Source organism: Carettochelys insculpta, chromosome 3 (assembly GCF_033958435.1).
Source record: "Carettochelys insculpta isolate YL-2023 chromosome 3, ASM3395843v1, whole genome shotgun sequence".
Taxonomy (NCBI): Eukaryota; Metazoa; Chordata; order Testudines; family Carettochelyidae; genus Carettochelys; species Carettochelys insculpta.
The window spans coordinates 193313602-193326627 of record NC_134139.1 but is presented as its reverse complement, the minus strand read 5'-3'; the positions used below and the strand labels follow the sequence as shown (position 1 = coordinate 193326627).

The following is a 13026-nucleotide window of genomic DNA, read 5'->3' as shown; positions in this document are numbered from 1 at the left end:
TTTAACTTACAGTTGAAGAATGTTGGAGGGGTGGTTTTAGATATTACTTTACAAATATTACAATATAATACTGAAGTCTTAGTAATACATAGTTATGAACAATGCAGAGTATCAAAATAAAGAAGAAAATCCAAATCAAACACAGGTGAAAGACCCTGCTAACTCAACTTTGCATCAATTAGAAATGGAATTTCATTGAACATAAATAAGCAGAAGTATCCTGGTGTTTTCTTTTTCTAATTAGTTTTGGTGGGCATTAAAACAATACCTTTTCCAAATACTATCCCTCTTCTCATCCATGTTTTCTTGTCATTGTAGTACTCTGCATTCCAAGCATCAAAAAATGGTCTGAGCTAGCACCTGCTCAACAATTTTGTAAAAGCTATTATTGTGATAATTTAACAAAAATTAACAAATTCTGTCTGTTGCTAGCCTTGTGGGGGCGGGGTGGGGGAGAGTCTATTTGGGGAACCAAGACTAGGGATGTTAAAGTGTAACTGGTTAACTAATAAGCTTCATCCCTTTAGAATGAGGCTTACTGATTATGGTTAACTGATAGGGGTCTGGAGTAGCTCCTGACCCACCATTGGAAGGGGCTTGCACCAGCCCTGCAAGGTTGCTGTGGGTGGGGTGCTCTGGCTGAATGGAAGTAGACCCCTGTCTGTACTGGCTCAGAAGCAGGGAGGGGCATCTGGGGTGGCTGTTCCTGCCGAACTGGGCTGCAGCAGACTCCCTGCCGTGGACTGGGACTGCTTCAGCTTGGCTGGAGTGTCCTTGCACTGTGGTGTTCTTGGGGCTGCTGTGGCTATGGGCTTCTCCAAGCCTCACTGGCGCACCTCCCCCGCCCGCCCCAAGGCGCTGGTAGGCAAAGGGAGGCTCCAGCCCTGCTGGAGCATCCTTTTGTCCCTGGTGCACCACAGGCAGGGGTGTTCCCGCCCAACCAGAGTTGTCCCTGTCCATTGCAAGGGCTGTGGAGGGTGTTCTGGGAGTTCTACAGCTCCATTCCCCTGGATCTCTTTTCCAGTGGCGACATGGAGTGCACACCAAACCTTTTTCATGTCTTAGTCTTCAGATTTCTACTTGCATTTTAGAGAGAGATTCTTTGTCCTTTCCAACTGGTCACTTATTCTTACCCAGTCTGGCAGCTTCACCTACCAAAACAACACACTCTGTTCCCCCACACTACCAGATTCACTGCCATGCTCCTCTCCATCTTGCTTTTGGTCATTCATTCCCATGTCTCCCTTCTTTGCCTCTACCTTGAACTCCCCGTCTCCTCCCTTCCTCTCCTCTCTGCACAGATCTACACACTGTTCTTGAATCGCTATAAGTAATACCAGTCTAAACAATTAAATGTTAACATAACTGTGCTGGTGCTTTAACTTTATCAGTACGAAAACTGTGTCAGCAAAGCCTTCTATTACCATCTCCTTTTCCTTCAGTGGATCGTCATCATCCTCTTCATCCCACCACACCAGTCCTTTCTCTCCTTCTTCTGTTCTAAAGACTCCAGAAGCCATTAGAAACAAACAAACAAAATGCTTTAAAAAATGTGCAGAATTGCCAAAGAGAGCATTGCCTTATATTAATAACTTTTGTCCTCCTGGTTCCCAATCTGTTCTTTCTGACCTTTCTTTCTTCTTATCATGCCTCCTTAGATGATAAGGTTTTCAGGGCTTCTTCATAAAGATGATGAATGAGTTCATGCACAAGTTAAAATAATCTTGTAGTCACATTCTCTTTCATAGGGGCTTAAGTAGCTTTATTAAGTCTTCAGGATTAAGTTTTTTGACTTACTTTCTATGAACTCTTTTCCTTTCTAAATTTAAGTAGTTGTGATTGCTTAATCATAAGGGTTTTATTTTCTCACGTGCGTGGGTTGGGTGTTCTCTTTGTTGGTTAAGAAGTGTATGGCTTCTGTGGTTGGGTCTCTGCTTCTTAAAACATAGTTATCTTCATTGTATTTTAGAGATCCCTTGTACATCAGGTTGTCATTGTTAAAGAACAATATCCTGGTAATTCTAGTCCTCTTTTATTTTGATGTACGTTCCAGGCCACTCAGGATCATTTTTTTCCCACTATTCTTCAGTCTTGATCCATTGGAGAAGTGATCCATAAGACAGTGTATATGTTCTTTGTATTTTGTACCTTTTGTCTTAACCCAGCGTATTTCATCACTGTTACTGAAAATTGCTTTGTAGTCTAGAGAATCATAATCTTAAATATGCCCGATCAAGTTGAAGAGAACAGGAACAAACTTGTTTAGCTTTATGTTAATTTTGCTGGAGAGAGATAGCTCCTCTAGTATCTTAATAAGAACATAAGAACATCTTCTATTCTGACAGTTTCAACCATCTTTACTTGTTTTATTGCTCATGTATTCAACCTAAATTTCTTATTTTTGTCCGATAGATGTCTGCCTATGAATTTCAGAGCAGAAGACTTAGCCAGTGGAATCCTGCGAGAACGAGTAAAAGTTGGTGCAAGTCTGGCTGATGTTGATCCAATGATTCTTGACAAATCAGTAGGTTTTGTTAAGACTTGTCTCTCTTATAATTGTGCATTTGAGATAAGGAAGATGACTCAGAAATCCTAATTGATGGTGTTGTAAAAATTAGAGTTGAAGTGAATGCAAAATAAACTTGGTGTTGGTGTTCACCCATAGCTGTCCTCTATACACCACTTTTGGACCAAAAAGCGCTTAATTTTTGATCTGTGTGCATTTTTCTGGTGAAATTCATTGTAAAGAAACAAACAGGTCATATCCACTGTATGTTTTTCTTCTGCTGGTAGTTTCTAAACATAATTGCATTTCTAAAAGTCATTGGATTCCTATATGAATATTAATCATTGATAAAACTTCACTGTTTTAGTTACATATATTTTTGCACACATGCCATGTTAAATATGTAAAGTTCCATTTTGAAAATATGTTCTACATGTTTTGTATTTTCTTAGGTGCGTTTTGATAGTATAGGTGGTTTGAGCCATCATATCCATGCATTAAAGGAAATGGTTGTGTTTCCTCTTCTCTATCCAGAAATCTTTGAAAAATTCAAAATTCAGCCCCCAAGGTAGGTGGATTTACTCTCTCTTTCATTTCATCCCCAAAAGTACTTAGTACGATAACACGTAGAAGACTGATCCTTCCTCTGAGGAGTACACAGTGTAAATAGATGGATAGACAAGTGAGGATTATACTAGACACCAGGATTAGAGGCAAGAAGATGTGGATTTCAGAAATAAATGCTCTCTCCTACTTGCAGGAGGCAGCTGTATCTCTTTGTAGTTTAATTCAGGAACTTTTTTGCAGCCTGCTGAAGAAGTGATTTTTTTTTTCCAGTAAAGAGAAGGTTGGAGGTTTGAGTTTTGTTTTGAAAGCATATTTCCAGTCAGATTCAGTAGCACGATGACATGGAGACACTTCTGAAAAAAGGAGACCAAAGGATTTTTGAGCTTGTGTCATTGACAGAGCAGGGTTGAGGGGACACTAGAAGAGAACATATCAGAGTATTAGTCAAGGCTGTGTGTGATACAGAGCCTTGAAACAAGGACAGGAAGCTCAATGCATAGAGCAATAGAGTCTGTGACAAGACTGATCGCAGGTTAACAGTATTGAAGCAATGGGCAAGAAATTATTTTGGCAGCAGTTTTTGAATGAACTCAAGGCAGACAAATCATGCATACACTTCTTTGGTTATTAATTTTATGCTGGTTTAGTCAAGTCCCAAAACATATAGGAAGACGTCTGAGGTGAGCAAGTTCAGCTATTTCCTGCCTCAGACAAAGGGTCTTTGAAAACCGGGATATCTGCTCCAAGACAAAACTCCTTTTATACCGCGCAGTGGTTATTCTAGTGCTACTGTACACATGTGAAACATGGACAACATGTAAGTGTCATTTGAAGGCATTTGAACAATATCCTCAGTGCTGCCTCAGGAGAGTCCTAAATATCTCTTGGCAGAATAGGCGCATGGACACTAGCATCCTGGAAGAGTCGAACATGACCAGTATTGAAGCCGTTGTTATTCACTGACACCTTTGTTAGACTGGTCATGTAGTTAGGATGTCTGATCACCGCCTCCCAAAACAGATTCAGTTTTTGGAGTCGAAGGATGAAGGAGCAGTGACGGCCAGAGGAAGTGAAATAAGGACATGCTAAAGGCACACGTGAAAAAGTGTAGGATTGGTGTCTACAGTTGGGAGAACCTTGCCCAGGACCGTCCCCAGTGGAGAACAGTAATCCATGAGGGGTGGAGCAATTTGAGAGGTCCCACCACAGTGCAGATGAGAAGTGGAGAAGAAAAGAACATCAAAAACTGCCCTGTGCCCCTCCAACAGCTACCGACTCCTGCCTCTTCTATAAGACCTGCAGCTCCAGAATCAGTCTGATCAGCCATCAATGGACTCACAAATGGGAGGGTGACATGAAGATGTCCTACTAGTTATTGAGTGATCACCAAGAAAATAGATATCCTGCTATTGAAGGATTCAACTGGGTGGGAGGAACCAGTTGGAGAACATGAAAAATTTGTGAATGATGACAGGTTTCAGAAAATTAGCTATTGTTATTCAATAGGATACAACCACATTTAGGCCAATCCCTTGAATAAAAGCCGACAGGATCTCTATCAAGCTTTCTTAAAACTGCTCTTCCCACCTGGGGAAGTCAAGAAACACATTGACAGAGCTAGGCTGGTACCCAAAAGTCATCTGCTACAGCAGAGAGCCAGCAAAACAACAGAATGCCTGGGTCATTTCCCACTTCCTCCAGCTAAAACCTCTCCAGTACATCATGAAGGATCTACAACCTTGCCTACATAAAGATTTCTTGTTCTCACAAACTTTATGAAGCAGGCCATTCCTTGCTTACAGATAGCCCCCAAAACTGAAACAGTCACCACTAACAACACACCCCACAACAGAAACACTAATCTAGGAACCAGTCTCTGCAGTAAACCCTGTTGTTAACTTTGTCCACACATGCACCTTAATGACACCATCAAACCTCATCAACCATACCATCAAAGACTTGTTCATCTGCTCATGTGATACAGGTCATCGTGTGCCAACAGTGCCTATCTGCCATATACACTGGACAAACTGGAATGTCTCTGTGCAAAAGAATAAATGGACACAAATGAGACATCAAAAGAGTAACATACAAAAACCAGTAGGAGAGTATTTTAGGCTTCCTCTTCACACACACACACACACACACACACTCACAGAGTTCTAGACTTCAAAGTTGCCATTCTTAAGCAAAATAACTTCAAAAACAGACTGCATCATGAAACTGCTGAGCTGGAATTCATATGCAAATTTGACACTATCAGAATGGCTATCTCATTACAATAAGTAATTTTTCCCCTTTAGATGTTCTCACCTTCTTACCACTGTTGGAAGTGGGCCACATCCACCCTGATTGAATTAGCACTGATGTAATATTTCCATCTCCTTTATGAATTTATAAATCCCAGCCATCTGATTCTTTTACTTCATGCATCTGACAAAGTAAGCTTCAACTCACAAAAGCTTATGCCCTGATAAATTGCAGCCTTTAAGATGCCATTGGACTTGTTTTTGACTGATTAGATTCCTCCTGCCTGAAAGTGTTAAGTAAAAAGACACTCTTGTGACTTAATCAATTTACAGAAAAATATAACAGGTAATATAAACATTTTTTTTTCTGCAAAATGAACTTAGTTCATGATATTTTGTTAAGTGTAGAAAGTAGACTGGTATCCCTAGTTGTACTGTTCTTTTCATGCTGGCATTAGTGAAGGCTTACTTGGAAAGAAGATAAAAAGGAACATCTATAAGAAGGCTGTTGAAATGTTGAGGTTCATATAAAAAACCATAAACTCGAGGGAACGCCGCTATATGATTAAGCCAGACTTAACATTCTGCATTTGTTTGTTTTTCATGTAATGAAATTTTGTGGATTTATTTAAAGTCAAATTAAATGTCAGTACTTCTTTATGGAAACAATGCTTAAATAATTGTATTCTGGTTCTAATCCTTATGGGTAGGCATTTGAGGGCTTAAAAAGATATATAGATCCTCTATAGTTTGGGAATTTGATTAAAGACTTTTTAATTTTAAGAAACTAGCATTAGAATCTATTTCTGTACACGCAAATACCAGAGAAACTAGCTCTGATGTTTTTATAAGTTTAACATTTGAAGTGCTTTCCTTATATAAAATAACTCTTGAGCTGCTGATTACTGCGTGCTTTGTAAAGCACATATACAATAATCTGAAAGCATGAAACAAAATTTACACTTTTCATATTATGGAATGTATATGAGGAACCAACACTGAATTTTAATGTAGCACAAAATTTTAAATGCATAAGAAAAAATATTACAAAATACAAGACTTTGCCATCCTAATAGTTTTTCATTTCTTTTAGTTTATAACATCTTATGTTTTTAAAGATCAACATAAATGTACCAATCAATGCTGAAAAGAGCAGTCTTTTTTTTTTTTTTTTTTACTTTGGCTTCCTATCTTGAATAAGTTTTACAAGAGACAGATTTGTGACTATAATACTGATTTATTTATCTTCAGGGGCTGTTTGTTCTATGGTCCTCCTGGAACAGGTAAAACCTTGGTAGCAAGAGCTCTGGCTAATGAATGCAGTCAGGGAGACAAAAAGGTGGCTTTCTTTATGAGGAAAGGAGCAGACTGTCTCAGCAAGTGGGTTGGTGAATCTGAACGGCAACTTCGTCTTCTCTTTGATCAGGTTAGAAGATGTTCACATACTTTAGATACATTTTTTCCATATAATATTTTTCATTGCAATGCGTTTCATGGAGCCAAAATTGTCTTTGGATAATAGGAAACGTGTGTATACAGGTTACTGTATGAGTAGCAGGATATGCTAGTGCTTTACATTTAGATGTAAATACAGATGAAATGCTGATGAATGGTGATGAAATTATTTTGTATTGTATCTGTTATCATTTGTGTGCGTGTGTGTGTGCGTGTAATATATATAATATTTACACACACAGTAAGGTCTCAGAGTACGTGAGGGTTCCATTCCATATGCCCTCATGTAAACCCAGATTTTGCGTAAGTGGCGGTCTGGCTTTTTCCCTGGCAGAACACATATTCTGCATTTGGGGAAGCAGCAGAAAGGGAAGTCCTGGGGTGGAGTGGGGGAGTTGGGAAGGGTTAAGCCTAGTTGTGGGAGGTGGGTGGGTGGGGGGGCAAAGCCAGGGATGGGTTAGGGTTGCAGGGGGGGTGAAGTTGAGCTGGAGCTGTGTGTGGGGGTGGTGAGCTGGAACCCTCCTCAGGTGGTGAGCTGGGCCACGGAGGACTGGGAGTTGAGCTGGAACCAGAGTCAAGTGCAGGTGGTGACCCAGCAGGGGTGTTGAACCAGGGTATGGGATGTTGAACCGGAGCCGCGGGGGGTGGGGTGGGTTGGGTGGCTTAACTGGCAGGGTGGTTGAGCCAGAGGGGTGGGGTGTTGAACCAGAGCCATGGGTGTGGGAGGTGAGCTAGAGCCATGTGTGAGGGGTGGTAAGCCAGAGCCAGGTGTGGGCATGCAGGGTGAGCCGGAGCTGCATGCGGGTGGTGAGCCGACAGTGGGGTTGAACCAGGGCCGGGGAGGTTGTGTTGGAGTTGCACCTGAGGGATGGTGAGCTAGAGCCAGAGGCAGGGGTGTGTGGCGAGGAGGAGCTATGCACGGGTCCTGAGTGGAGCTGAGGGGCGGGGTGGAACCTTAGCTGGGGCCATGCGGAGCTGAGGTGGGGTTGAGCCAGGACTGGAGGAGCGAGTTAAGCACAACTGGAAATCGCAGTACAGGGTTTACTGTAGGAATTGGGGTCAGCCGCATAAGAGCAGGGTCGCATACTCTGAGACCTTACTGTATATATGTATAGAATCATAGAATCACAGAGCTGGAAGGGACTGCAAGAGGTCATTGAGTCCAGCCCCCTGCTTCAAGCAGGATCAACTCCAACTATAATATATATGAGTGCTTTTTTTTTTTCCCCTGGAACTGAATACCGGCACCTCAGAAAAGGAGCTTCCAGTCCTGCCCAGGATTATTAGTAGCATAGTTGTCATGGTGGCTCGGCTTAGGAAAGGGAACAGAATGAATTGAAGCTTTTACCTGGTGTCTGGCGGGTATATTTAGGGCATATACTATGGTAAATGAGAATTGCTGAATTGTCCCAAACATGGGACAGGGACATGTGGGGGTGGGGAGGGTGGCTCCTACTGGTTCCACCAAGCACTGGGGAGCTGGGAAGGAGGCGGCAGCCGTTGGCCCATCCTGGGAGCCCTGGGGAAGCGGCAGTCCCTAGCGCTTCCTGGGAGCCCCGGTGAACCGGCAGGGATGCAGCAACTGCTCACACTCCCTCGCTTCCCCAAGGCTTGGGAAAGTGACTCCTGTGCAGCTGCTGGTGGAAAAGGTCAGCTGGGGGGAAGGGCCCAAATATGGGACACTTAGTCCCTTTTGAAAAATAAGTAGGGATGCCTTTCTGGCACCCCAAATATGGGACCATCCTGTCTAATACAGGGAGGATGGTCACCTTAAGCATGAGCAATCTTTTAGTCATTCAGCCAGAGTGGATGACAGAGGAGGGAGAGATTCAGGTAAAACAGTAGAATCCAATCTCTTGCAGAAATGCAGGTTTCAAATAGAGTTACTTAGTTTAACGTATTAATATAATACGGTAGAAAAAATACAATGCTTTCTATAATTGAGACTTAGACTTATATTTCTTAATGCTTTCCAGGTAAGACTCTGGTGGTGGTGGGGGAGCAGTATGAGAGGGGAAGAGACGTCAGACAATAAAAGGTGCCAGTGGAAAGTCAAGAAGTACTGTACCTTTTATGTAGTCTGACTGTTAAAATGGTTGCATCTCCAGATCTGAGGAAATGGGTCTGTCCCATGAGACCTCATTATCTAATAATGATTTTGTTAGTTTTTAAAGTGCTGCATGATTGTTGGTTTGTTTTGTTAAAAGGGGAATATGGTATCACAGAAGGATGAAAGATGCAAGCTTCCCAGCTCTACATGGAGGATGTAGGGATGTTATTGGTTGTTGATATTCCCTCTCTCTCTGAAGTTCACGGATAGTGGCACTGAAACTCAGTAGTCTCAGAGGAGTCTCCATGTTAGTCTGTAGCTTCACAAAAAAACAAGCAGTCCTGTAGCACCTTACTCTTACCAATGAAAGCTCATGACCTAATAAATAAATGTGCTAGTTTTTGAAGTGCTTACAGAATTGTTTGGTTTTTTTACTGAAACTCAAGTTTGTCTGGTATGAAGTTACATTTCATTCCCTCTTAAGTTTCCCTAGTACTTGAGTAAGAAGCGAAAAGTACAGGTTTTATGAGCAGGATTTTCAAGAGTGATGAGCACTGGTATAACTCTATTCCAATATTAGGCTAATATGAGGGTTTTTGCGAATTCTATCTGTATTTCTAATGTAAAACACAAGCAGAAAAGCAAATTATGGATGATGTCTTCATGAGTCGACCATTAAAGGCAAAAACAATGTTGTTTTTCTTGCTCTGAATTTTCTTTCTAAGATGTATTGTGCTTTTTTTTTAAATGTAATGCTTACTTGTCAATTAACTATATTTGATATGTGACAGAGAGATCTGAAGATCTGTCCCATGAAAGCTCATCACCTAATAAATTTATTTTGTTAGTCTTTAAAGTGCTACATGACTGCTATTTGTTTTGATGGTTGCTAAAGTAAGTTTTATGTTTGAAATACTTTTGCTGAAGTGGAAACTATAAGTGATATTTTGGAAATGTTCCATTACTTGAAAAAAAATCAGACAGTGACTCTTTTTAGTTAGTGTTTCTGAAAGCAAAACAACAACAAAAAATGCCAGCAATTCTCATTTACCATAGTATATGCCCACCAGACACCAGGTAGAAGTTCTGAGGGAAAAAAAGCCACATTTTTGGTCATACGTTGCTCATTTCTGAACTAGTTTTTATATTTTTAGATGTGTAAAAATCGTAAGTAGCATCTACAAATCCAGGAGCACCTGCATGAAACATGAACAGAAACTGGTTGTGTTTTTTACATTTATAAAGTAATAGAAGAATAATCTAGAGTGTCTAGTGTAGGTTAAATCAGGGGTCAGCAAACCCCAGCATAGGTATCAAGAGTGTCATGCGAGTTGATTTTCGTTGGCACACGAGGTGGGAGCCCAACCACATCCTTCTTCCCCCATGCAGCGTGGAGCTTACTTAGAGCCATGCTACTTGTGGATTGACAAAAGACCAGCTAATGCTACCAACCACTACCTAACGGTAAAGCTCTGCATCATAATTTATTTAGTAATGAAGCTGTTGTAAATAGGACTGTTAGTGACTTTAAAAAGTATCACTGGCACTTGGACCATACATAGAGGTCAAGAGGTCAAATTTTGACATACAGCCTTAGCAAGTTTGCTGACCCCTGGGTTAAATGTTATGACTGAAAGCATAATCGAGATACAGTAAACCCTCAAAATAAGCAGCTTCAAGTTGCATGTACCTCGCTTTAACACAAGTTAAACACAACCTGAAGCTGCTTTGTGGACCCTTCTCCCTGCCTTTCCCAGTGGTGTGGCTGTCTGCCTGACAGCCACGCTATTGGATGAAGGCAGGGAGAAGCAGTCAGGAAACTGACCAGCCCTGGTGGACTGGTCAGTTTCCCAGTTCCTACAAGCCCAGGGTAGCCGGGAGCCAGGCTGCAGCCTGGTTCCCTCTGTCCCCAACTTGTACAAAAATTTGAGTTATGTGGGGGTTGCAAGAATGCAACCTCTGTGTACCTCAAAAGGTTTACTGTACTGGAAATGAGGCTGAGAACCCAGCATAAAAAATGGTTAACGACATAAACAGCTCTGTATGAGAGGAATAAATGTATATCGCAAATTAAATGAATGTATCTGGGGGTCATATTCTTGTTTTGTTTGATTTTTTTTTTTTTTTCCCCATGTCATTTTTTTCTCCTGTCCTTGTTTGTGCCTTGATTTTATTGTTCTGATATTTTTATCTTAGTACTGTCCTTTTCCTTTCTTCTGGGCATTTGCTACAGTTTTATATTCTAAAAACGGGAAAATTCAAAAATAAACATTTAAAATGATTTAAAAATGTAGCCTGCTGTATTGCTCCAGGCATTGAGAACTCACTTGTGTAAAGCCAGGATTCTTACATTGCAAATCAGTGCCACCGTGTTCGGTTCAAGAGTGCAGGAGAACTATGACATTAGTGCCATCTTCCTTAGGTAAAGAAAAATATAGTCTTAACTTTTTTTTCTTTGTTTTAATATAACACCTTAGTTGTTAATCTTAGATTTATTCTGAGGGCTAGGTTTTAAAAAGCATCTCAGTAAAAGCTTTTTGACATAGAGGCTGTGGAATTGTTATTAACACACAGAATAGAATTTGTTTTTATTACAGTGCAGCAGAAATTTGAATTAACAGCTAAAACCTATTTTCATTTCTTCACACCAGGCATACTTGATGAGACCCTCGATAATCTTCTTTGATGAAATAGATGGTTTGGCCCCAGTTCGTTCTAGCAGACAAGACCAGATTCACAGGTAATGTTTTTAATATACAGCTGTGGATTATGTTTTTATCTTCATAAATTTAAAGTAGATGTTTTAGCTTCATTTGGATTATTTCTTGGGTTAGATCCTTGCCTCTGCTTTGGCACTATTACACTGGGTAAAAAAGCCAAGGTGGTGGTAAGGGTCAATGAAAGCCCTGCCCATTCATGCCTGTTCAAGACCACCTGGCAAAGATTGGCAGCAGCAATGCAGGACAATTCTGTGACCCATAGAGTAGTCTGGCATAATTTAATAGGCTATTAGGGCTGTCTGAGTTATGTAGAAGATCTTGATAATATTTACAAAAAATTGTTTTTGAAAACTTTCTTTTAGCTCTATAGTGTCTACCCTTCTTGCCCTCATGGATGGACTGGATAATAGAGGAGAAATTGTTGTAATTGGTGCTACAAACAGACTTGAATCAATAGATCCTGCACTCAGGAGACCTGGTCGTTTTGACAGGGAATTTCTTTTCAACTTGCCTGATCAAAAGGTAAAAATTACAAAGGGATGTGTAAAAATTTCTAGAGTTAAGTATGTAGGTATCTCTGAAGATTCAATACAGACATCTATCAAATCGCTTTTTTTTTTTTTTTTCCCAAAAATGGTAACAATTTGTCCATTGCCAGCACTTTTATTTAGTGCATGATTTTGCTTTATTTTATTTTTTTTAATTTGGAAACTAGAATTGTTTACATCTCAAAGACACTTACGGGTTGTACCTCCCTGTTCCAGCACTCTTGGGACTTGACCACAGTCCCAAAGCAGGGAATTTGCTGGACCAGGAGAGGTCAGTGGAGGGCTCAACTTCAGCACCAGCAGAAGGCTGGCATTAACTGAGGTGGGACAGGCGCAAGGATGGGGATGGGGTTGTCAAAGCTCAGGTGGAAGAGGCAGAGTTGCTGTGGAGCTCCATGGCTGGAGCCAGGAGTGCAGCCTTTTGGGAGTGCACCTACGGTTGCAGCTGTGCCTCTTTTCCTGAGTGATCCCTCCATTCCCACCTCTGCCCTCTCCCTCCCTGAGCTTGAGCACTGCAAATGAACTATTTGTGGTGCTCCAGAAGCTCTGTGAGTGCAGGGGAGGAGTTCTTGAGAGCAGGACCAGGGTTTTCCTGTGATGGAATGTTCCAGGTTTGGAGCACCCATGCAGTCACTGGACCACAACTGTTTCTGATTGACAGAAGTCCAGATTATAAAGGTCCAACCTTTACTGTCTGTGAAAAAATAAGTTCACAGTACATTTAAAGTTTTAAAAGTAATACAAACAAAAAAGGCGTTTTAACGGCGCTCAGATGGAAACATGCATGTTTTTTCCTTCACACTGACAATTCAAAGAGCTCAGCTAAATTTGCCAAAATTTAATGCAAAACAATCTACAATAACAAACTGAATTAAACCCTTGTTCCTATTATCTCAGGTTTGCTGAAGACTGTCTCCAGGCAAATCATAGT

The 13026-nt window shown here is 41.0% G+C and overlaps 1 protein-coding gene across 3 annotated transcripts in view; it reads left to right on the top strand.

The window, feature by feature from the left end:
* The window catches only part of ATAD2B (ATPase family AAA domain containing 2B), a 168215-nt gene that overhangs the window by 68448 nt on the left and 86741 nt on the right, over nt 1-13026 (top strand). For all 3 annotated transcript variants that reach the window (XM_074991334.1, XM_074991333.1, XM_074991335.1), the window contains 5 exons: nt 2413-2524; nt 2959-3074; nt 6574-6748; nt 11479-11567; nt 11910-12069. In XM_074991334.1, the coding sequence (XP_074847435.1) occupies nt 2413-2524; nt 2959-3074; nt 6574-6748; nt 11479-11567; nt 11910-12069 (652 nt within the window). The remainder of the gene's footprint in view (nt 1-2412; nt 2525-2958; nt 3075-6573; nt 6749-11478; nt 11568-11909; nt 12070-13026) is intronic.